The sequence below is a fragment of the Hipposideros armiger genome, unplaced genomic scaffold (genome assembly GCF_001890085.2).
Source record: "Hipposideros armiger isolate ML-2016 unplaced genomic scaffold, ASM189008v1 scaffold_95, whole genome shotgun sequence".
Classification (NCBI taxonomy): domain Eukaryota; kingdom Metazoa; phylum Chordata; class Mammalia; order Chiroptera; family Hipposideridae; genus Hipposideros; species Hipposideros armiger.
Genome location: NW_017731445.1, coordinates 275,879 through 300,509, shown reverse-complemented (window position 1 = coordinate 300,509; position 24,631 = coordinate 275,879). Strand labels below are relative to the sequence as shown.

General features: G+C 41.2%; 1 protein-coding gene and 1 pseudogene across 1 annotated transcript in view; one reads left to right on the top strand and one right to left on the bottom strand.

Moving 5' to 3' along the window:
- The first annotated feature begins 1,914 nt into the window (after window positions 1-1,914).
- RCL1 (RNA terminal phosphate cyclase like 1) overlaps window positions 1,915-24,631 on the top strand; it is a 53,718-nt gene continuing 31,001 nt past the window's right edge. The window contains exons 1-3 of the mRNA XM_019645910.1: window positions 1,915-2,212; window positions 18,161-18,232; window positions 20,474-20,649. Of these exons, the coding sequence (XP_019501455.1) occupies window positions 2,077-2,212; window positions 18,161-18,232; window positions 20,474-20,649 (384 nt within the window). The 5' untranslated portion in view covers window positions 1,915-2,076. The remainder of the gene's footprint in view (window positions 2,213-18,160; window positions 18,233-20,473; window positions 20,650-24,631) is intronic.
- Window positions 8,829-9,693, bottom strand: LOC109384503 (ribosome biogenesis protein NSA2 homolog pseudogene; annotated as a pseudogene).

The following is a 24,631-nucleotide window of genomic DNA, read 5'->3' as shown; positions in this document are numbered from 1 at the left end:
AGGGAGAGAGAGAGGGAGAGAAGAAGAGACTTTCTATTCTGGTTCTGCCATTTATTAGCTATGTAACGTTAAGCAGGTCATTTATTGTCTCTAACCCTCAGTTCTCAAAGTTTAAAAATCAGGACTTATTTTGAGGTTGCCCAGAAGAACCTGGGGCAGTACTAATTTGAGTGAAAATAATTTAGTTGGGAGTTAATCCCAATAATTATCAGAAGGGAGCTGGGAAGGATACAGGGAAGGGAAGGAAGTCAATAAAAGTCAACTGAGTGATCAAACAAGTTATCCCTGTGGGCAACTGGAGCTAAAACCTCTGGGGAGCCTTGAGAGAGCTGGGGCACATCCACTCTCATCAGTCATCCATTGGTTTAGGACACTGGGGGGCATTAATTCCCCAGTACCTTTGGCCATGCAGGTGGGAAAAACCCTCAGACAAAGAGATATAGGTGTTGTTAGCAGAAAATTAAGCAAGTTTGTAGTGAAAATACTAAGAACTGAAGGGATATGAACAGCGCACCGACAGGCTTTGCTACAGAGGATATTATTTGTTTTTTAAGGTTGTTGAATAATTAAAATGAGATGATACACAAAAAACCCACTCCTGGTGTGATGGCTCCTCTCCTTGCTTTGTCATTCCCTAGGGCAGCGTTCAAGGGAGGCCCTCACAGGTGCTAGAGCTTTCAACACTCCCACATCATCACTGTCAACTTCCTGAAAGGCAGTCTGAAGAAATGGCAATAATAGACACGATTACCCACCTCCCTCAACGGATTTCAGGGCTAATTCTGTTAAATTCTACTTACACCTCTAATAACCAGTCACCCTATAGGAGGTCAGACCTTCCAGGTGGTTTCTCATAACTGAGACTTATCCACACAAAGCTAGCTACCTTTGTTAATCTTATTCAAGCTCCCACCCCTTCCAGATCGTCCGTCCCCCCCCCCCCCCCCCAGTGTGTTCTGGAGCTCACGGTCTGATGACGTTGTCCAAGAATGGCTGCAAACCCACGTTATGATGATATTGGACTCCTAAGTTTGTGGTTGATAGTTAACCGCGCATCTTTGAAGGTTTTTGAGAAGCGTGGCATAATCCAATCTTAGTAAAATTTTGGTGTGCAGGATTATTAGAGGACAGGAAAGAGGGAGAAGCAGTATGTGCTTGTGTGAAGTTATTACAACTACCCATTTTGTGGTATGCGAGATGGGAGGACCTGACTTGGCGCTGTGAACATAAAGGAAGGGACCGATGCGAAAGGGGCAACGCTTGGTGCCTCATTATTAAATATGCACTGGCCTGGTGTCCGGAGACTGGAGTCCCAATGCATGTTGCCATTGCCAGCTTTGCAATTTTCCTCGAGCCTTTCCCAATGTATAAGGAGGGAATGGCAGTACCTCGCAGGATTACAGGGGGGGAACGAGGGTACAGCGCCAGCAGCAACAGGGTAAGCGCGCCAATCCTGTTTTCTTCTCTATTAAGAAAAAGGCGGGGAAGATAATACCATCCACATCCCAGTAGTTGTAAGTAGCGAGCCTAAGTACCGGGGATGCAGTAGGCACTCAACCCTAGTCTATCTCCTCCCCTTGCTTCTACCCTGGGAGAGAACCGCGGAGGCTGCCGGGGCCAGCGAGCTACCGCACCTCGACTCCCAGGCCACCCCTCCCTACTCCTCCCGCCGCGCGCTGTTGCCGGGGCCCGGGCACCGCCCAATTCTAGTGCGGGCCAATGGATATGGCTCAGGCACCGCCCAGTCCCATGGTGGGCCAATGGCGGCGCGGCGCGGGCACCGCCCTGATCCTGCGAGGGCCAATAGCAGCGTGGCTCGGTACTGGACCCCCCCCCTCCAGCCGGGCGGGGAGGCGGGGAGGCGGTCACCGGCTCCGCCCCGCTCCCCTCTGACCCGGTGTCTCGTTTCCCCGTCTTCCTGTTCCAAACCACGTGGACGCGCCGGGGGCTACGGGGCTGCGGGGCTGCGGGAGGGAACCCCGGTTGCTACCGCCTCCGTCGCCTCCCGGGTCGTGACCCTCGCGCCCGTCAGAAGTCGCTGTACCCCGCTGCCCGCGCCTAGCGCTGGGAGCGCACATGGCGACTCAGACGCACTCTCTCAGCTACGCGGGTTGCAACTTCTTGCGCCAGCGTCTGGTCCTGTCGACTCTGAGCGGGCACCCAGTCAAAATCCGAAAGATTCGTGCCAGAGACGACAACCCGGGCCTCCGAGGTAAATTGGGACGGGCAGCGCGCGGGGTGGGCGCGGGGGTCGGGGGAAGACCGCGCTGATGCCCTGGGGGTCGGCGCGCGGGGAGCCTCCGGGTCTCGGGGGCGCGTTGGGGAGGGCCGGTGGGTTGTCTCCCCGACGCCCAAATGCGCCTGAGGCGGTGGGGGAGGTGGGGTCGGGCCCCGTGGGGGTGAACTCAGCTGCGCGCTGCGCTCGGCGTCTCCCGGGCGCTGGTAGTAAACAGCTACACGTTTTCCAGCATTAAGCGTTGCAGCAAATGCCAGGTTTCGACCCTCTCTTGTCTTCAGTCCTTCTTGCTCTCGCCATAAACCTCTCAAAGGAGAAAAACAACTGTTTTTTGGACCGAAATATGGTGAATGGGCAAGATGTAAAGATGGAGGGAGATTTGGAGAGAAAAGTACCACTGGTTGGTTCCGTGCCCTGTCCCAAATCAGGTCTCAGAAGCAGCTGCCCCCTTGGACACAGGCTGTCCCTGTCTCCATGATTTCTCGGCTCTCCTCACACCTCCCCTTGGGTGTGGATGAAAGAATCTTTAAAAATTCTTTGTGTTCAGCCGTGACTGTGATTGATGTGCACAGGACAGGAGCTTTGAGATAAATTTTTGACAGTCATGGGCCTAATTGCCTTGACTTGAGTAAAGTGTTGTTGACAAGCGCCAAACTACAGGCTTCCAAGCTCCCCTTTTGCCCTATAAAGGTGGATAGATTAAAAGTAGGCCCCATTTAAACACATCAGTTAAATGGCTTGGATTTTCGACTGGTCCCCGGAATAAGACACATACATTTAAAAGCTTCTGACGGGTTATCCCAAATTCGGAAACTCAGTTAAAGGGAAAAAAATCTATCTGCAGATTGATGGAGGAGATGGTTTGTAGTTGGTCCTGGAAGCTTTTGGGGTCGTGTTGATGTGTTTAATTTTGCACTGGCTCCTGTACCAGTTGGCCAGCCCGTTTCATCATCTGTCTGAAAGCATTTTCTGGGACAGTTCCATTTCTTCCTCTTTGGAATGGCGATTGGTTGCACATAAGGGGAAAATGCCATGTCATTGACGGAGATACAAGGTTAGGAAGGAAAGAACCAGAAGACCTCCATACCATGGAGAGGAACTTGGTGACAGTAGGAAAGGCTGTGTTGGTACATGATTATTGTCCTTGCTGTACTGCTCAAAAACACAGGTGTTAAGGAGGGACCCCTAGTGTGGTTTATGCCAGGTGCTCTTCTCATCATCTCTGGTCCTTATTTGAGTCTGACCCTTTGGCAAAGCAATTGCTTGATTGCTCTACTCTGTGGTATTCCCAGCCACCTCTCCCCCTTCACCCCTAAATTAGCCTAGAGAACTCACCACTAGCTGGATATGAGGAGAAGACAAGTTTCTACTTCTTTGAATATTGAGCATAGCTTTTTTTTTTTTTTTTTTTTTTTTTTTTTTTTTTTATTGAATAGAAGTATTTTAGTCTGGAGACCTGGGATTTCTAATGGAAATATAGTGCCCATAAGATACAATTTAGTGTTTGTCTCTTGACAGGTGGCATTCCAAACTAATGTTTAATGTTCCAAAGGATGCTTTCCTGTCTCCCCTGTCCAGTGTGAGCATCTCTTCACTGCCACACACATGAACAAGGCCTTGGTCACTTGACATTTTTCTGAGAGGATACCAGACTCTGGTACCTGGGGGAGGTAGTACTGGTTGGCAGATGTGCTGGCATTAAATTTTGAAGAACACTGTGTATAGCATTATTTGCCTTACCTTATTAATATACTAGGGGAAAAAAGAAGCGTCTAATTTAGACCTCCTTGTGCTGGCTTCAAGGCCTCAGAAATCTTGTAGACATTTGCTTAATATCTTACAGAGGGAACTGAGATATAGGTATATACAGTTGGCTCTCTGTATCCATGGTTTTTGCATCTGCAGATTCAACCAATTGTGGATTGAAAATATTTGGGGAAAAAAATCCCAGAAGATTTCAAAAAGCAAAACTTTAATTTGCTACTCACCAAGCACTATGCTGAATCCATGCAAATGAACTGATATGTAGGCATACCATGCTATTGCCTATATGCAAATACTACACCATTTTACTAAGGTTCTTGAGTGTCCATGGATTTTGGTATATGCAGGATCCTGAAACCAGTCCCCCACAGATGCCAAGGGGTGTCTGTACATGTGTTCATAGATACACACGGATATGTGTATATGTGTACATTCACCTGTAAGTATATGTAACCCCTGACACATGTTACATGGTCATAGTCTAGTGAGTCCTTGTGAGCTGGATTGAAGATGTAGGCAAGGAGCTGTATTACCAGCCATCTTTCCCTTTCTGACTCTTCCTGAACTCAGATCCTGAGAGTTGGGAAAAACTCAGAGTATTTCCAATACAATCTTCAGCTTAAGTGCAAGAATTACATCCGTCAAAAGTGCCTACTTAAACATCCCTGCTGGTGTGGGCTTTGGAGGGTGTGAGTGGTGCGGAGGCCTTCTGCCTCAAGAACAGTCATTCAGAAAAGGTTTATTGAGCCCCAGTATGTGCAGGGCTTTGTGGGGGTGTAAAGGAGAGTAGCTGGTTGCCCCACTCTCAAGGAGCTTTCTAATGAAGAGCTTGACAGAGTAGCTTGAGTAACTTGAAATAGGGAAAGCTGAATGTTGTAAAGGGGCTGGTTGGAGTTAGAGCAGAGACTTGCCTGGAGGTTATGAAGAAAGGCTTTTTGGATCTGCTTCTGATTGGACAGATAGGATTGAGATGGGGGCTGTGAGAATCATTATTGATGAAACAGCTTTTCAGTCAGAGTGTTTTGTTTAATTGAGGTAAAAATCCTTAATTTGTCATGTTTGTAGTAGCTTGGTTAGTTTCAGAGCCTGGGCTTAGAGTTAGATCTCAGTTTGAGTTCTGGTTCTGCTTTTGCTGTTGGACCTTGGGCAAATTCTTTAACATTTCTGAGCCTCATCTTTTTCATCTGTAAAGTGGAGCCAGAACTCCCAACTTCATAGGGTTACTGTGATGATTAAATAAACTGAACAGTGCCTGGAGTGTAGGAAAAATAAATGTTAGCTGATTTTGTTATGTATACCTCTACCCACTGGGTATAGTTCTACTCTCTGGCATCCAAAACCTGTTCCTACCTCTATATGGAAACTTTTCAGATATTTAAAGAGAATTATGCCTTCTATTTGTTTTCTCTTTTTGGCCTAAAGGTTTCCTTTTAGGTGATGGCTTTCAAATATTTGTGTGTTACATGTATAATGTAATGATTCTTTACTAGGGGCAGTTTTGCTCCCCAGGAGACATTCGGCAGTGTTTGGAGACATTTTTTGTTGTCACAACTGGGAGGCTGCTCCTGGCATCTAGTGGGTAGAACCCAGGGGTGCCAGTAAACGTCCTACAGTGCACCGGACAGCTCCCCATACAAAGAATTATTCTGTACAAAATATCAATAGTGCTGATTTTGAAAAACAGTGGCCTCCTGGACTTCATTATTAAACCTTTTTTTTTCTTTTTTCTGTACCCTTTATGGTTGGGAATAGCAGTATGTGGTCCTAAGAAAACTACACAAGGGTTCAGAAGGGAATGAGACACAGCTCAAACTCTGTGACTTCAGGCAGATTAGTTAATCTCTTGAATAAAACTGCTTCCTTCCAATACAGAAGGATTATAAATAATGAGAAGTCAAACTCCAACAAAAGATGATCCTGGAATGCTTTTATTAATTATATAGCCACATGTGTAATTTTTGCTTCACTTGTTGAGGAACATGAACAGTTATGTTGTCTCATTAGACAACATAATATATATTATATATATATATTATATATATTTCGCTATTTTACTGAAGGTAAAAAAGCCAAGACATAGTTAAGTAAGATAGCTAGTGAGGTTGAACACCCACTGAGTGACAGAGCTGGGAAGAGAGTGTAGCCAGCTCCAGCCTGGAGGGCTTGTGTTCTCCCATCTGACTGTGTGATGGACTTGGGTGTCCCTAATCATATTATAAAGCAGCTGTCCAAAATGCCTCTGCCTCTGGATTTCACAAGGGCTGTGTCTTGCAGGGTTCAGTTGAGATAATGTGTTCTGGGTAAGGTGAGGTCCACATGGAAAAAATTCCACCAGTATGAAAGTTGTTTAAAGTGAGAATACAGAAATGATAGACTTGAGCTAGGTTTATTGGTTTAGTAGCTAGGACAGGGGACTGCTCCTGAGCAGGTCATTTGACCAAGCCTCACTGTCTTCCCTGCGAAATTAGAGAGAGGAGTTTTTTGGTCCCATGGGAATGTTGCACTTGGCTTAAGCAGATGAGATTCTGCAACAGGAGGGGTAAGGGGCGTTTTAATCATAAGAATACTTTAAAATGTGCTGAGGAAGAATGCTACATAGAGGTTATTTGAAAGGTAAAACAACTCTTGGTTAAACTGATGCATTGTTTTGGGAATCAGTCTGACTGTTCATAAGCTGGATCTTCTAAAAGGGTGATTATAAGGGAAAACTCCTCTACTGTTAATACTTCTGACACCAGATATATATGTGGAATTTTTCCCCTCCATATCAAGTGACTCTCCAATTCTCAGCAGACAGCAACTGGGTGTCCTACAAATTTAACTCAACTCTTACATTATGTGGCGATAGCATCGGATCCCACAGGTTAAGGGCTCAGTGCCACAAGGCTGCTCCCCACTTCAGATGTCAATCACAAATCCCAATTGCAAGTCCAGGTTACTTGTACTTCTAACCAGTTAGCTGTAAACTGGGGCTTCCCACAGTCCCCTCCTTGGGTCTGATAGTTTGCTAGAATGGCTCACAAAGCTCAGGGAAACATTTACTTACATTTACCTGTTTATTATAAAGGATATTATAAGGGATACTGATCAACAGTTAGATGGAGAGGTACATAGATAGGGCCAGGTCCAGAAGAGTCCTGAAGCAAGAGCTTCTGTCTTCGTGGAACCAGGGTGTGCCACCTTCTCTTCACCAACCTGAAAGTTTTCCCCATGTTCAAGAGTTTTGGTTTTTTTTTTAAGATTTTATTGGGGAATTGGGGGGAGGGGAACAGCATTGGGTAATCGGGGAAGGGGAACAGACAAGTTGCTTTCCTTTTGTTCTTCAGTCTAGTTGTGGAGGACGTCACTTCATGGCTGTGATGGTATTATTGCATTCTTCCCGGGTGAGGCAGTCGCTTGCCGACTTACGGCAGCTCACGCTGGCTGCTGGCTACTCACTGTAGCTTACGGCAGCCCACTGGAGCAGTGGCTGCAGCCTACGCCATCACAGGCGACTCACAGCAGCCCAGATTCAAGTCGAGCTGTTGTTCACCATCTTAGCTGTAGAGGGTGTAGCGTCACTGGCCCTCATGTGGGATCTGAACCGGTGCTCTGCTGCTCAGGGCTGACATCCCAATCCAACTCTTAACCAACGCGCCACTCGGCCAGCCCCAAGAGTTTTTATAAGGCTTAATCGCTAGGTTTGACAGACCTCCCAGCTCCCCCCCAGCCCCAAATCAGTGGGTGGAGCTGAAAGTTCCAGCCCTCAAATCCTTTGGTCTTTCTAGTAACCAGTCCCATGCCCCATCCAGGCTCTCTAGAGGCACCACCCTAAGCCATCTCATCAGCATAAACTCAGGTGTGTTCAAAAGAAATTATGAATAACTTCTAAAAGACATTCTTAGATCACTCTGGAACTTCCAAGGATTTTAGGAGTTCTGTGCCAGCAATTGGGACACACACCAAATATATTTCTTGTAATAACACAAGGATGTACCTATTACATACTTTATTTCAATATGGTCTGGGATTCAGAGTTGTTGATAGATAACTGGATTTGGGGAAGGCTGATGACTATACTAATAAGTGTAGTTTGAATATTGTCTTGTTATATTAGGGACCTGCCTGCTTGTGTCTCTAGTGACTGTTAAAGTTTGCTCCCACATGATGATTATTAACTGCTCCAAACAAGGTGCTCATCTTTTAAAGACAGAAGCCAATAATCCTAATGGCCCATTTTCAGATCTGCTATTGCTTGGAAGCTGTAAAAAAGTGATTCCAGATGGAACTATGCACCATCTTTATTTATTTATTTTTTTAACTAAACTTTTTATTTTGGGATAAATTGTAGCTTCATATGCAGATGTAATAAATAATACAGAGCTCTGTCTGCACTTCCCCCGGTTTCCCCAGTGGTAACATCTGGGAAAACTACAGTAATGATACCATAGCCAGGATATTGACATTGATACGAGTGAAGATACTGAGCTTTTCCATCACCACAGGATTCCTCAAGTTGCTCTGTTAGAGCCACACTCACTTTCCTCCTTAACCCTTGACAATCACTAATCTGTTCTCTATTCCTATAATTCTGTCATTAAAAGAATGTTCTGTAAATAGAATCATTCAGTAAGTAACCTTTTGTGGTTGACTTTTTCTCTCAGCATGATTTTCTGGAGATTTATCCAAGTTGTTTTTTATCAGTTTTTAAAAAATTGCTGAATAGCATTCCACTGTATGAAAGTACCATAATTTTTTTGTTTGTTTGTTTGTTTTTGTAAAAGTGGGCCATTTTAATGTTCTTTACAACAGAATAAATAATTCTCTTGACTGCTGTTCGGTAGTACTCAGAAACATCACAGTAAAGGCTGTTTTTTTGATTGGTGCGTAGACTTCAATAATTATAAGGAGTTACTTATATGAGACTGCTGTAAAACCAGTAAGACTGCATTTATGCATCCATCATTTTCAGGATTGTTGGTAACCTGGGCATATTTTCCCCAAATAACTTTGCTTCCTTGTGTCACAAGGCTCAACTCGCTCACGTTCATCTCAATGACAGTACCTTTGGTAATAACACCCAAAGTTGTTTAAAGTGGGGTTGGTGGATTCTTCTTTACACCAAGTATTGGCAGGCAAAAGGTGGCTTTCAGTTCAGGATGTCTTGCATGCACCTTCTTGAAACGTAAACCCATTGGCCTGATGAATCTTTCATATTTAGGTGGTTTTTGAGTAAAGCCATCTTCAACAAAGCAGACTTTAGTAACGATCCTCTTCCACGCTTTCTTCTTTCTCTTTCCTGTTCGAATAACTTTTAATACCTCTGTTTCTCCCTGGGCACAAACTTTGGGCAGAGGGACTTCCCATTTTCCCGCTTTCTCTTTTCGTTTTTGTTTAATCATATTGGAAAGTACTTTAGCTCGGGACTGTCCCTCTCCGTCCAGTAGATATGCAGTTACTGCTCCTTGTGGAGTCTTTTCATCATTCTTTTGTTTGGTGTTTCTCTTTTCATGCATCTTGATAGTCTTTTTCGTCTGTATTTTCTCAGCATGGCGTTGTTTATGGTAGAGCTTAGCTTTGAGACCAGTTATCCTTTTTGCCTTCTTTGAACGTTCATGAGCCTCTCGACCTTCCTTTTTTCTCTTTTTCTCATGGTAATCCAGATGATAGCCATAGCGCTTACAGTGTAACTCAATATATTCATTTTGTGGCATGGTTACGACTGCCCAGATGCCAGATGCAGTCCCCGCGGCGCAAAGAAGCTCTCCACTTTCGAGTCTCAGAAACTCACGAGCCTTCTCCACGCAACTGGCGACAGGAAAAGCACCATAGTTTTTTTAGTCACCTGTTGAAGGGCATCTGGATTGTTTCCAGTTTTGTGGCTGTTAATGAATAAGGCTGCTATAAACATTCATGTATAGGTTTTTATATGGACATAAGTCTTTCTCTGAGATAAATATCTAGGAGTCCAGGGCCGGCCGAGTGGCGCATTGGTTAAGAGCTGGCTTGGGATGCCAGTTCTGTGCAGCAGGGCCCCGGTTCGGATCCCACATGAGGGCCAGTGACACTGCCCTCTACAGCTAAGATGCTGAACAACAGCTCAACCTGGAGCTGGGCTGCCGTGAGTCTCCAGTGAAAGCGTAGGCTGCAGCCCCTGCTGCAGTGGGCTGCCATAAGCTACTGTGTGTGGCTGGCAGCCAGCGTGAGCGGCTGGTAGCTGGTGTGAGCTGCCCAGAGCCGCTGTGAGGTGCCGTCCAGAGGCCGGTGACCAATCTGCCTCACCCGGGAAAAGCGCAATGATAATACTAACATGGGCCAGTGAAGCAACGTCCTCCACAACTAGACTGAAGAACAAAAGGATAGCAACTTTTCTGTTCCCCTTCCCCCAATTCCCCAGCGCTGTTCCCCTCCCCTGAATTCCCCAATAAAATCTTAAAAAAAAAAAAAATCTAGGAGTCTAATTGCTGGGCTGCATGGTAGTTTGCATGTTTAGGAAACTGCCAAACTGTTTTCCAGTGTGGCCTTACCATTTTATACTCCCATGAGCAATATACTATGTGTAATTCAGTTTCTCTTCATCCTTGCCAGCTTTTGGTACTGTCAGTCTTTTTAATTTTAGCCATTTTGTTAGGTGTGTAGTGCTATCATGTAGTTTAATTTGTATATTCCTAAGGGCTAATGATGTTGAACACCTTTCCATGTCCTTATTTAGCCTCTTTGGTGAAATGTCTTTTCATGTCTTTTGCCCATTTTCTAGTAGGATTGTTTGTTTTTACTGTTAAGTTTTGAGTTTTTTTTTTACTTGTTCTAGTCCTTTGTTAGATATATGGTTTGCTAATATTTTATTCCACTCCATAGCTTCTCTTTTCATTCTTTTAATACGGTCTTTTGCAGAGGAAAAGATTTTAATTTTAATGAAATAGAATTTATTAATTTTATCTTGTATTGCTTGTGCTTTTGGTACCAAGTCTGTGAACTCTGCCTTGTCCTAGATCCTGAAGATTTTCTGTTTTTTTCCTAAGGATTTTATAGTTTTACCCATTTTACACTTAAGTTAATTTTTGTATGAGGTTTAAAATATAGGTCGAAGCTCCTTTTTTTTTCTTTTTTTCAATGGATGTCTAACTGGTCTAGCACCATTTGTTGAAATGGATTTTTCTTCCATTTAATCCCTTTTGCACTTTTGTGAAAAACCTGTTGGGCATATTTGTGTGGGTCTCTTTCTTGGTTCTGTGATCTGTATCATTGATCTATATGTGTATTCCTTTGCCAACACCACCCAGCCTTGATTGCTGTACCTATAATACTAAGTCTTGAAATTGGGTAGGCTGATTCCTCCAACTTTATTTATTTTTTTGTGTGTGATTGTTTTAGCTATTATAGTTCTTTTGCTTTTCCATATAAATTTTTTAATAATCTTGTCTGTATCAATCTTGCTAGGATTTTGACAGGAACTGTGTTAAACTTATACGTCAATTTGAGAACTGTCATCTTTACTATTGGGTTGTCAGAAAAATCATGACGTATTTTTTCTATGTTTTTCGTTGCAAAAATGCATCATGACTTCTCTGACAACCCAATATATTGAGTCTTCTAATCCTTAAACATTATATCTCTCCATTTATTTAGAGCTTCGATTTCTTTCATCAGCATTGTGTAGTTTCAGCGTACAAATCTTGTTCACATTTTGTTAGATTTACACCTAAATATTTCACTTTTTTTTTTTTTTTTAGCTGAGCCATCCTGCCACCTGTTGGCAGCTCAGCGGCTGCTCAGCTCGGGCCGGGACCCAAACCGCTGTTGCTCAGAGCTCAAACTCTTGAGCGAGCTCTTAACCAACTGAGCCACTCAGCCGGCCTTAAATATTTCACTTTTTTGAGCAATTGTAAATGGTATAATATTTTAAATTTTGTTTTCCATGTGTTCATTGTTAGTATATAGAAATACATATTTTTTTGGATGTTTTTCATGTAAGCTGCAGCCTTGCTGAATTTATTTACTAGTTCTAGGTAGGGTTTTTTTGTAGATTCATTGAATTTTTTTTGTAGACAATCATCTGCAAATAGGAACAGTTTTATTTCCCTTTTCCTGAGTTTTATGCCTTTTATTTCTTTCTTTTCCTTGTTGCACTAGCTAGAACTTCTAGCACTATGTTAAGTAAGAATGATGAGAGGAAACCTCCTTGCCTTGTTCCCTGTCATAGGGGGATAGCATCCAGTGTTTTGCCACTAAATGTGATAGCTGTATATATTTTTTAGATGCTTTATTATCAAGTTGAGGAAGTTCCTTCTATTCCTATTTTATGAAGTTTTAAAAATTATTATGATTATTGTATTTTGTCAAATGCTTTTTCTGTATCAATTCATGTGATCCTGTGATTTTTCTTCTTTAGTCTGTTAATATGGGTAATATTCCATTTCTGATTTCATTCCTGATACTGATTTATGTCTTCTGTCTTCTCTCTTTTTTTTGGTCAGTCTTTCTAGAGGTTTGTTAATTTAAAAGAGCCAGCTCTTTGTTTCATTGATTTTTCTTTATTGTTTTCAATTTCATTTATTTCTGCTATTTTTAGTATTTCTTTCCTTTACTTGCTTTGGATTTATTTTGCTCGTTTTTCTAAGTTCTTGAGGTGCACCTTAGATTATTGGAAACTTTCCCTTTTCTAATGTACAAGTATGTACAAGTATTTAGTGCAGTAAGCTTCTGTCTTAACACTGTTTTAGCTGTGTCCCACAAATTTTGATATCATTTTAAATTTTCTCAGTTCAATGTGTTGTTTTTTTTCTTTGAGACTTCCTCTTTGAACCGTGGATTATTTATAAGTGTTGTGTGGGTATATTTTCCTGTTACTATCTGTTATTGATTTCAATTTGATTCCATTGTGGTTGGAGAGCATGCTCAACATGATTTTAGTTCTTTTAAATTTGTTGATGATTTTGATGGCATTGTTAAGTTCCTTGTCCTTGCCAATTTTTCTGTCTAGTTGCTCTATTGATTATTGAGAGAGGGCTGTTGAAATCGCCAACTATAATTGTAGCTTTGTCTTTCTCTTTTCAGTTCTAGCAGTTTTAGCTTCATATATCTTGCAGCTTTGTTGTTTGGTGCATTTAAGATGGCTACATCTTGGTGGGTTGACTTTCATTATTATATAATGTTTTTTTCTGTCACTAGTAATTTTCTGAGGTGGAGGAAATGCTCTGGTGAATTCAGTAGGGAGAGAGCTTACATTCTCCCAATGTGTTTGTAAGGAAAAGGACTAGAACTGAAGAGTTTGGATATGAATGAAAACTTGAAAGGTGCTAACAACAATATAAATCAGGGAATTAAGTTGCCCTTTGTTGATTTTATTTCTTTTTCAGGTTTTTTGTAAGCAAGCAAAATATCTAGGAAAGCTTGAAGGTATGGGACCAAAAAAAAATAATCTTCAATATTAGCTATTATAAATAAAGCAGCAGAAAATTTTTTTTGTACATATAGCCAACATACTTCTATTTCTGCAGGATAAAATTCTAGATGTAGAATTGCTGGGTCAAAGACATGTTTTTGTTGTTGTTGTTGTTTTTAATGGGAATGTGGAGTCCAGTTAAAGTGTGTGAAATCCTCTTGCTTAATTGATAATATAGCTTTTCCCTTAATTGATAGTTCTTCTTGTATTGACACCTTCTGTCTTTTTTTTTTTTAAGACATATTTAATGGCATTTCTAGTATCATGGTAAGTTGGATAGATAAGTGGGTTTGTTATTTTCATAGTTTTAAAGATATTATTTCTTTGAATTTGATTTTTCATTTTTAAAAATATTCTTTTATTAAATATACTACACATTAAGAAAAATACACAAACCATAAATGTGTGGCTTGATGAATTATTACTAAGTGGATATATCCATGTAGCCATTACACATGTCAAGAAATAAAACATGACTACTGCCCCCAAAACCCTTCTTCTCATGCTTGCTCCCAATCACACCACTTCTTCCTACCCCCAACATAAGCAATAAATTCACTTTTTACACCATAGATTAAGTTTTTGAAATAGTAACCATAATTTATATAAGAGGAACCATAGAGTGTGTATTTTGTGTATGTCTGGTTTATTTCTGTATTGTATTTGTGAGACTCATCTCTGTTGTAGCAGAATTAGTTTGTTGATTTTCATTGATGTATCATGATACTATATTTTTTGATATGCCATAGTATACGTATGTATTCTATATTAAAGTATTGCAGATATCGTGTTCTACTCTATGACTTGTCTTTTCACACTCTTAATGGTGTATTTTGGTGAACAATAGTTACTACTTTTAATGTAGTCCAATTTATAAATCTTTCTGTGTCCTTTTAAAGAAATCTTTGCCTATCACAGGGCCACAGAGACATTCTCCTTGAACCATTAAGGCTTCTGTTTTTATATGTAAACTCTATTACATTAATTAAATTTATTCTTCATATTTTTTAAAACAGAATTTTACTGAAAAATAGATGTTGAATTTTATCAGATACTTTTTCAGTAGTAACTAAGCTAGTTACTTGATTTTTGTCCTGTTTATATATTTAATCTTGCATTTAATTATGTTGTAGTTTTCCTTATGCTTTATCTGAAACCCATTCCTGGGATGCACCCTTCTTAGTCATAGTGGATAGTTTAAAAATGTGTTATGGTCTCTTTTCTAAGATTTTTTTTAGGAGTTTTCATTTGTGCTCATTAAGTGAGGTTAGTTTGTAATTTAATTTTTTGTGTGTGGTGCTTTTAACTGTTCTACAATTGAAGCCATCTCTATACATACTTTTTTGTTCTTTGGAATGTTAAAATGAGTTATTATTTTTTGAATGTTGGAAATAAATTTTCCATTAAGTTCACCAGTGCTCTTTTCTGTTTATTACTTGATAAATTTTCTAATTCCCTTTGTTTTGGGTTTATCTTTTTGTATCTTTTTTGTTTGTTTTATCTATTTTGATTTGTCATCGTTTTACATAGCTATATATCGTAATTCCAAATGTATCAGTAAATAATAGAGAATGGTTTACCAGAAAAGCTTGTAATCTTTTTTATTAATTGTATTACTTTTTATTTCTGGTTTTCTTTCCTTTTAAAAATTGATTTTCCTTTTTAAAAAATTGATTTGTGTTTTTTTCTCAACGAATTAGCATAATTTTAAAAACTTCATTGATTTTAAGGCTGCATAGTGTTCTGATATATAGATGTGTCATAAATAAAGTAGACTAGGATTTCAACCTTTAAGTTGAAGCTGTAGTTTTTGAGATTTACTCCTTGTTTTTAAAGTAGAGATCTTTAGATTGTATTCCTTTTTCTTGCTCTCCTTCTTTGAGACTTGGTTTTGCTTTTCCTAGTGAGGAATGGGGCAGGCAGATGACTGTGACACTCTTACAGGAGTTACCAGCCCCTTTAAAGAATTGATGAGCTCACTTTGGGGCGCTAGGGAAAGGTAGGGCATCAGGCATTGGAGATGGTATTTAAGGAATCCTGAGATTAAAGGTCCTAATGGTACAAATTTGTTTAAAATGTGAAATATAATAACAAGAAATGCGTAAAACATTAAAGTATCACTTAAAGGATTATAAAATGAACACCAGTGTGACCTCATCCAGGTCAAGAAATAGAACATTTCCTGCCTGCACCTATGAGGCCTCTTCCATGTACAACTCCCTTCAACGTCCCCAGTGGTGGCCACTTTCCTGACCATTATGGCAATCTCTTAATCGTCTTTATAGCTTTATAACATAACTATGTATTTCTAAGCAATGTAGTAAAATTGTGCTTATTTTGGGGACTTTTCCTTTGTTTTTAGACACCTGACATTTTGTACCCCCAGGAACAGCCTTGAAGAGGAAGAGTCACAGAGGGTGTGTGGGAAGTGAAGGGGAAAGAATCCTATACATCTTGTCCTAATAGAGCTTGGGGAACTTCAGTCTTACTATTCTTAGGTGAACTTGAGATCTTTTTTTACCAGGTGATGGAGCTATATCTTCACTGTTGCCAGGATTCTGGAACTCACTCTGTGTTTGGGTCTTTGAAATATGGCTTCTGAAGCACTTAATGGCCCTGACCAGGGCATGGGCCTACCTGGAGGTCTGTTTATTGCCCATTCTTTTCCTTCTCATGTTCCTCTGATGGACATTTTTAACTGAGTTCATGCTTAAGAACCCCTGTGGGTTGAAAAAAAAAATTCTAAAGTCATGCTTTTTTTTCTTTCTTTCCTAATGTGTAAAAGCTATGGAGGTTAATTTTGGACTTTATTCATCAATGCCTGTTCCTCTCTCCGATTTAGGCACCTCAAAAGCTTGAGGAAATCAAGCGTTTTCCTTTTCTTTTTTTTTTGGTGCCAAGTACTTTGCATTTTCTATAAACATAAGTAGAAAGTGGCTTTATAGTATAGATCTTACCTGATTTTTAAAAAATAAACAAAGCAGAATATTCTATATAAAAAGACCATAAGAAGTAATTTCTAGTTAAGTTTTATAGTTGAGTTACCTGCAAACTTTTATGATGTTACTTACCCCACAACTTAACACACATACAAATACACGTCAAACTAAATTAAAGTTTCATGAACAGTGCCTTTACTATGTATAGTTACTCTGATGTTGTTTATTCTGTTCTAATTTCATTAAAATAAGTGTTGATTGGGGACCCATTAAATTGTCTGCAGGATCCTTCAGGAGGTCATTGCCTACAGTTGAAAAGGTACTGTGATTTTCTAGAGGAAGAGGTTGGTTCCGAGGGATTAAACTGAGTTAGGCAAATTAGTGTCACTGTGTGCTTGAGAGCCTGGATTTGGAGAAGGAGGGACCTGGGCTCAACTCCTGGCTCTGCCACTTGCCAGTCACAAACTAGTAGGCATTCTTGAGTTTAAACCTTCTATGAAATGGGAATGACACTTCCTGCCTTGGGGTTTTTAGGATGAAATAAGGGGATATATGGCTGCAAGGTAAGCATTAATTCACACCTGCTGTGATTAGCCATTATTACTTGTTTCAGGACATAATGGATTTTCTCTGACTTATAGTGGTCTTATGTACAGATTGCAGAATCTGCTATGACACAAGTTATGGGACAGTGTTAAGTAGCAGAACAGGTGGATGGGACTTGCTGAGTTGATCTGCTTACCCTTTGGGTTCAGTTCAGGTGACTGCTAGGGTTGGGTCTGTGCTGGCAAACTCTGCTAGTTCATTAAAGGAGTAGGAACTGCGTAGAAGCCTCAGGCAGTCACAGTGTTTTCAGTGCAGAAGAGTTGGTCTTGCTGTCCTTGTTCATGGGTAGGACATTGAAATGAAAGCGTGCGTGTATGTAGGGGTGTGTGTGTAGGTGCATGTGTGTAAGATCAACTCAGGGAGGGCCAGAGGACATACTCTCTTGAGTCTTCACTCTCCATCCTTCCATATTTCACATTTAAAACCAGCTCCTGCCCTTTCTACCCCCCTTTTTAAAGAATGACCAGCTTTTATATTTTAAATAACTTCATAAAAGGAATTGAAGCAAATTGAACATTAAGATTTAAACAAGAAAGTTAAATTCATATAAAGCCCTACCACGAAGAGAAACCCATTTATTAACATTTGGTGTTTTTTCTTCCAGTCTTTTTCTCATGCATTTAAAAAAAGGTGACAATAATACTGTACATCCAAGCATCTTTATAATGAAATTAAAAACTGAGCTGGTGAGATAGCTCTAGAAGTAAGATGGTAGAGGAAGGGGGAAGGACACTGCTGAGTGGGAGAGACAGCACCTCTTACCATCTCCGAGACTGAAGGGTAGCCCTCAATTTAATCTGCCCTCAAGTATTTTGGAACAAGTAAGACTTACTTTAAAACTCTACTCTACTTTCTGCTATTTCTCCCTTATTTGTCATATGCTTCTTAGGTCAGTAAAATAGGTCTTATGCTGTGGAAATTAATATCCCATTAGATTACTGGTAGAGTTGCTGTGTTTTTGTGGAATATGAAAGCCGAATTGTTTCTAATAGTTCCACTAAACATATATATGCTAGTCATAGCTTTTCAACTGCTTCAGGTTCCTCAACCAGCGACCCTACCCAGGTCCTGGGAAAAATCCAGGTGTGATGCAGGAAGTAACCTACCCGCCATGACAGTGCCTGAGTGGGATGTGCTCTCTGAAAATGGTGACCTAACATGAGGCCAATCTGTTTTCTCTTTTTTCCACAGATTTTGAAGCCAGCTTCATAAGGCTCTTGGACAAAATAACAAATGGTTCTCGAATTGAAATAAACCAAACAGGTAAGCTCCTTTTCTTCCCATTCCTGAAAGCACCTACATATGTACTACTTAAACATTCCTCTGTTTCTCACTCCTTTTGATGATATAGATGTATTCAGGTGGAAAAACGGTTTCCTGTCTGAAACAGTTGTTAGGAGGTGTATATGAAATCTGCCAATTTAAGGGGCATACACTTGATTTAAGGAGGTTAGAAGACTGAAAATTTCAGATCAACAAACAAGCACCTCTACTTTTTTTACAATGAAAATGTTTTATACCAACATTTACATACAACTTTTCAAAGCCCATTTACTTATATTGTCACAAATAAAATCTCATGACAAACCCTGTGCTGAATTTTATTTTTTAATTTTGTCTTTTAAAATAAGTTTACATAAGCATATATAAAAAAATTTGAAAGTTCCTTTACCTGTTCCCTCTTCCATTTCCTCCCCCAGGTATAGCCACGGGCACAGCTTGGGGTGTGTGCCCTTGTCTCCTCTACATACATGTGCTTGCACGGGCACTTCTGTATCTCAGACCATCAGTGGGGCCATGCTCTTCATATGTTCTGCCACCAGCTTTCCTTCATTAGCACAGATACCTCAGAGGACTTGCCCTGCCGGGCACATGCAGGCCTATCTCAATATTTCAATGGGCCTCATGTAGTAGTCTGTTGTATGGATGCATGATAATTTATTTACTACTTGCTGATAAACATTCAGGTTGTTTATAGGTTTTTGTTTGTTCGCTATTAGAAACTTCTATCTATGTTGTGTAGGAGAGTGTGGCAGACACCCTTTGGCAGTCTCCATAAACTGTGTACCTTTTCACATATATGCAACAAAAGAAACTCTGACCGTTCCTGTATGTTGACTCTTTTAAGAAAGAAGACAAGCTTGGCTTCCTAAGTGGCCTGGCACCACATGAGACTTGATCTGTAGCTGCATTCAGCCATACCTTACAAAGAATAGGTTTTAGGCAGGATCCTTCAGGTGCCCTTTGCAAGCTGTGATTCTCTTAGTCTTCTTTGGCTTTACTTTGAAATTGCTGGAGATTTTTAGGGACGTTTATATTGGTAATTCAGAGGGCAGGTGATTCTGTTCTTTTCTAGTCACCTCCTGCGTCCACCTCATGTCCCCCCCACCCTTGCCCCCAAATACACCCCCCACACACACACACACACCAGAGTAGAATACTTCATTCTGATGTCTGGTTAATTTCTCATTTGGTTAATTTGTAGGCATAAACCGATTTGCAGAGTTTAGTAGTTGCGTAGGGTTTTGCGTTTTTTTTTTTTGGGGGGTGGCTTTTTGACCTAAAGGATTGGTTTTGTGACTCATTGATAGTATTTAGAATTACTGATGTACAATCCTTCCCTTGAAAAGTGAGGGGAAAAATACAATTCTGATTGTGATTATTGGTATTTTGGGTTTTACTATGGTAAAACCTAAATTTATTCTGTGAAACTCCTAAGAGCTGCTTTCCTTTTGTGTAAGTGAACATATCTCCTTCCTCTAATGTTACATTTATTTATTAATAAATTGTGCCAAAATACATGGCAAAATATTTGGGCAGCAAAAATACCTTGTTTACCCATTTATACCCCCAAATCATCTAGAGTATCTTACTTTGTTTTTCCTCTAATATGCAAATCTGGCAAGAAACTTTTTGGGTTGATAGGAATATATGAAAAAGTGAATAGTAGCCACTAAAGCTATAAAATAAATTTAGATATTTCCATTTGTTACTATTAAATTAAAATAGCTGCTATTAATGGACTTGCCATAAAGTACTTGCCTTTTCTAGGCATCTTGTTTGGTGAGTGTGGTACATGGGAAGTCTTATTTCAAGGGCCTGGAGGAAGCTGATTGCTGGTGTGATGATTTCCGAGCATCATTTGTAAACACCCCCACTCCCACTCCTCCCATCAGCACAGTCTGAGAGTGTGCTGTTAGGAGACTAGGATGCCTATTAGGATCTCTGCTCTGTGCCTTGCCATGACTTTGGCAATTCAGATAGCTTAGGAAAGGGCTTAATTTATTACTAGTTATTAAATTACACTCACAGTTTATTATTACAGGGGCTTGACAGTAATGAGTCAGCTTTTGGAGTGAAGTGTGGGCTCTTAGGAATGGCATTTTGAACTCTCTTGGATGCCCTTGCCAGACTTTCCCCTTGGGACTCACTGCCTCTTTTGCTCTGTGGCACTCTGAGTTTTTTTCCCCCCCTGCTGAATGGCTTTCTTTCCTCTTGTGTAAGGAACAACCTTATATTACCAGCCTGGCCTCCTGTATGGTGGATCCGTGGAACATGACTGCAGTGTCCTTCGTGGCATTGGGTATTACCTGGAGAGTCTTCTTTGCCTGGCTCCGTTTATGAAGCACCCATTAAGAATAGTTCTGCGAGGAGTGACCAATGACCAGGTTGACCCTTCGGTGAGTAGCAAGGCCAAACCATGGCGTGGTTTTCGTTTTGTCTCTTGTTACAACCCAACTTGGAGAAATAAGTTCCCGATAAAGTGCAGATGAACCAAGATTTGTAATCATCAAATCCTGTGACTATTGTTAGCATTCATCAAGGTGCCTTTCATTGTCGTGTCCAAGAGCCTTCAGAACAGATGCTTGCAGTCTCATCATGGATGACATGAAATATGGCTCTGTTGGCTGAAGTGTATTAGAGCGGAGCTTCATAACGTCATGTAATAGCTGAGGCTGGAAGGCAGCAAACCAAAGTTTTAGAAAGAAAATAATATATCCTTGGCATTGCTGCAGCATAGTCTTGACTTACTCAGGCTTCAGCCAACTTTAGGACTTTTTCTGAGAAGAGTTTGCAGATTTAGAAAAGGGCATAAGGGCAGGGAAGGTGTGTGTGAGCTTTGATAGTTTGTGGACACCAGCAATCTATTAAGCATGCTAATTTTCCTGCATGTATGGGAAGGATAGTTTAATATACAGGTGCAGTTTTCGTTGTGGTCACACCTGTCTTAGTGCCAGTCTAGGGTGGGGTTTGGTGTATGTGTGTGTGTAAGGAGAGAGAGATTAGAGCAGTCCTGTCCAGACCTGCCTTATACCTCTCATAAGGAGGGAAGGATCCCCATCTCTGGATGCTCTGTTGTCCAGAGAAGGTATCTTAAAGCTGAGGGCCATGAAGTGAAGTCCTAACTGAGGACTCTTAACTTCACCTCTACAGACATGGAACCAAGACCAATGTAGGCGCGGCTTCTGGGGTGGAATGTGACATGTGTAACTTTCCTAACCAGGAAAGACCATTTAGGTGGCTCAGTGAGCCCCAGAATGGAAACTGCTGGTATTCACCAAGACACATATTAGGGTATAAACCTGGGTAATGTGTTCTTAGGCATTAAAAGACTTATTCCTCAGTTCTTGGGAATTCAGATACATAAACTCTTCCTAGAATCTGAGTACAGTGTAAGATCTGAAATTCTTAACTATGAAGGAATGTTGAATAAACTGTTTAGAATTTTAAACTAATTCCAAATGATTGCTTTTTCCCTGCGTTTTCTAAAAGATTCTAGGAAATGGGCCCTTCAGTTAAAAGTGTTCTTGAGAGGAGGCCTCTACACTTTTAGATTGGAGGGTGGGGAAGGTGCCTTGAATGATGGGGAAAGGCCCTGAAACATATAATACAGGAGACTTTGGCGCTGTTTGTCCCAGTGTTACGCTCTTTCTATAATTGTTAATGATTTTAAAAGCTGTTATTATCACTGGCAATACTAAAAAGTTTTGTATATTAACAGACAAAGATTAGTTGATGAATTCCCCAGAAAGAGAACTTAACTTTTATACAGAGTACTTAAAAACAAAAATCTAGTTCATATGCTGCTTTTGCTAGTTGCACAAAGAAAATGATTTTAGTTAATATTTGGCTCCAACCCAGGAAAAAATAAATACACTTAATCTTGGATAAAGAATAGCTTTTTCAGCCTGTGGCTTCTTCATGTTGCGTTCTCTTTAATGTGTGGTTTCCTCATGCAGTTCACTCTCTGCACCAGGATGAATATGATGAGTTCTGCCCCAAGGAACTTGGTCTCAAGGGTTGGACAGCTGTGAGCACAGCTAGGGAGACTATAAGGCTAAGAGACGGTTGGCTTTGATAGAAGAGGTACAAGCAAAGTGCTGAGGGTTACGGAGGGTTTTCTAGAGGAAGGGAAACCACAGAATCAGTCTGGTTTTTAGGAAGAGAACTCTGGAGGCTAAGAGAAGGATGAACTGGAGAGATGTCACCTAGTTGGAACAAAATGGAGATGGAAATGTAAAAGAAGGGACAGATAGAAGGGTAGTGTGGAGGGGAGACTTCATAATTTGACAACTAATTGGAGATGGGATAGGAGGAAGTGGTCATAAATAATTCCATGATTTCTTTCCGGGTTGTCTTGAAGGATAGTGGTCAGAAAGAATTTGACATGGGGAAGAGGAAAATTGTGGTTGGATGGTGGGTGATGTGTTTGATTTCAGTCCTGTTCCCTGGTATGTTGGCAGGATATCCACATGGGGTTGTCCAGTTGGGAGCTGGAAATTACTGTCTGGAGCCTCAGGGATAGGTCATCAGGATCTTACCTACTGATAGTGAAATTGCTATGAGAATGAGATTGGCCAATGCCGAGGTTGAACACTGGTGGCTTTTGGGCTGAATTATCCCTGCTGGTGTTTTTCCTTTGGCCTGCATTGCGTGGTGGTGTGTGTGTCTGAACTGGGTATTCATGTTTGAACCCCAGATTTTACATTATGATGTGGCAGCACTACATGGCTGTCCTTCTGTGACAGCCATCAACTGGAGCTGACTAGCAGCTGCCCTCTTGGGATAAGGCATGAGCTGTCCAGTTAGCTGGAGGTCTTAGCTGACCTCATCATTCATTTAAATTCCCTTTCTGGCCTCTGTGGGCATTAGAGTTTTTGCCTCACGGTCCCAGGGGCTGAGAATAAGAGAGGAGATAAATGTTTAAGGTGTGCGTAGGGGAAGAGGAGCTGGAGGCAGTGACTGTGGAGATAGAAGTGTTTGGAGAAACCAAACAGAAGTCGAGTTATAAGAAGCCAAGGAGGACCCAGAAAACCATTTTTTGCAGGAGTTGATTTAGGACTGGGCAGGGAGATTCAGCAATGAGAAGTTTTGTTGACCTTTGAGAGAGCAATGTAATTGGAGTATAAGGACAGTCACGGGTTGGGGAATGAGAAAACTGTTGCAAGTTAGGAGATCTTTCCAGAAGGTTAGATAGGATGATTCCCGAAGAGCTGAGTTTGGGAGTTTTTTTTAAGATGAGGGAAGATTTGAGCTTGCTTGTAGGCTGAGGAGAAGTTGTAATGGAGTTGGGGGATTTAATAAGGGTAACTCTTGCGGAAGTCCCAAGGGGATGAGGATTGAAAGGAGAAGTGATGGGCTGAGCCTTATAAACGGGTAGGGATATTTTTTCCCTCCGAGGCGAAAGGATAGATAATGGGGGAGAAATTTTGAGAAGAAAAATTCCAGGAGTTCTCCTTTGAATCTCAAGGATTTGGCACCAGAGCCCCTAGTAGATATTTATTGGTGCCAACAACCTGCTCAGATAGTGAGTGAAAATTCCATCCTTTTCCATTACTGTCCTGGAAGGGTGAAAGAAATACAATAAAGTCTACTATATGCTGGGCACTGTTCTAGTAAATGTATTCATATTTATAGAGTTCTTGTACGAACCCTGTGAAGTGAGTGTTCTTATCACTGTTTCAGACAAGGTAACTGAGAGCAGGTTTCTTCCTTTCTACCTGCTGCGGAGCTGATGACATTTCTACCTGTTGATTGACTGAACTGTCAGAATGATGCCTTTGCCCCGAGGTACCACTCCCGCCAGACTTCTGCCTTCTCTCGCTAACTGCAGTGACTGCTCAGTTTCCTTTAAGCAGAACTTGCAGACCACCTGCACTGTTATAAAACTAGTGTGCAGAGCCGAGGAGACTGTAGAGCATGTCCTGTCCAGCCCCTCATTTTACACAGCAGGAAGCCGAGGCCCCTGGGAGATAGGGAAATGTTTAGGTCTCACAGCTAGTAAGAGGCACAGTGGGACTCAAGCCCACCTCTGCTCTTCCAGCCCTCGGCCCAGCACACTGAGTTGCCTCCCTGTGTGTCAGATGCAGAGTGATTTAGGAGATGGGACCACACCTGAAAGTTACCCTCGAGCTTCTGGCTGGCCCTCAGAGTAAATCTGACTTCATCCTTTATAACTCAGTAGTATAGGTAGGATGAGCCACAGGGTTGTTCTGTTTCTTCACCTCTTTTCCCCCGGAAGAACTGATGGTTGCCTAGTTTCAGGGTGTCATGTGGACAGAGTAACCCACATCCTTGTATCACCCGCTTTTTTTCAGAATCTGGCTTGGCCTTCTCCCCTGCTGCCCTTAAAACTAGCCTAGACTGAATTCTTCTTGGTTT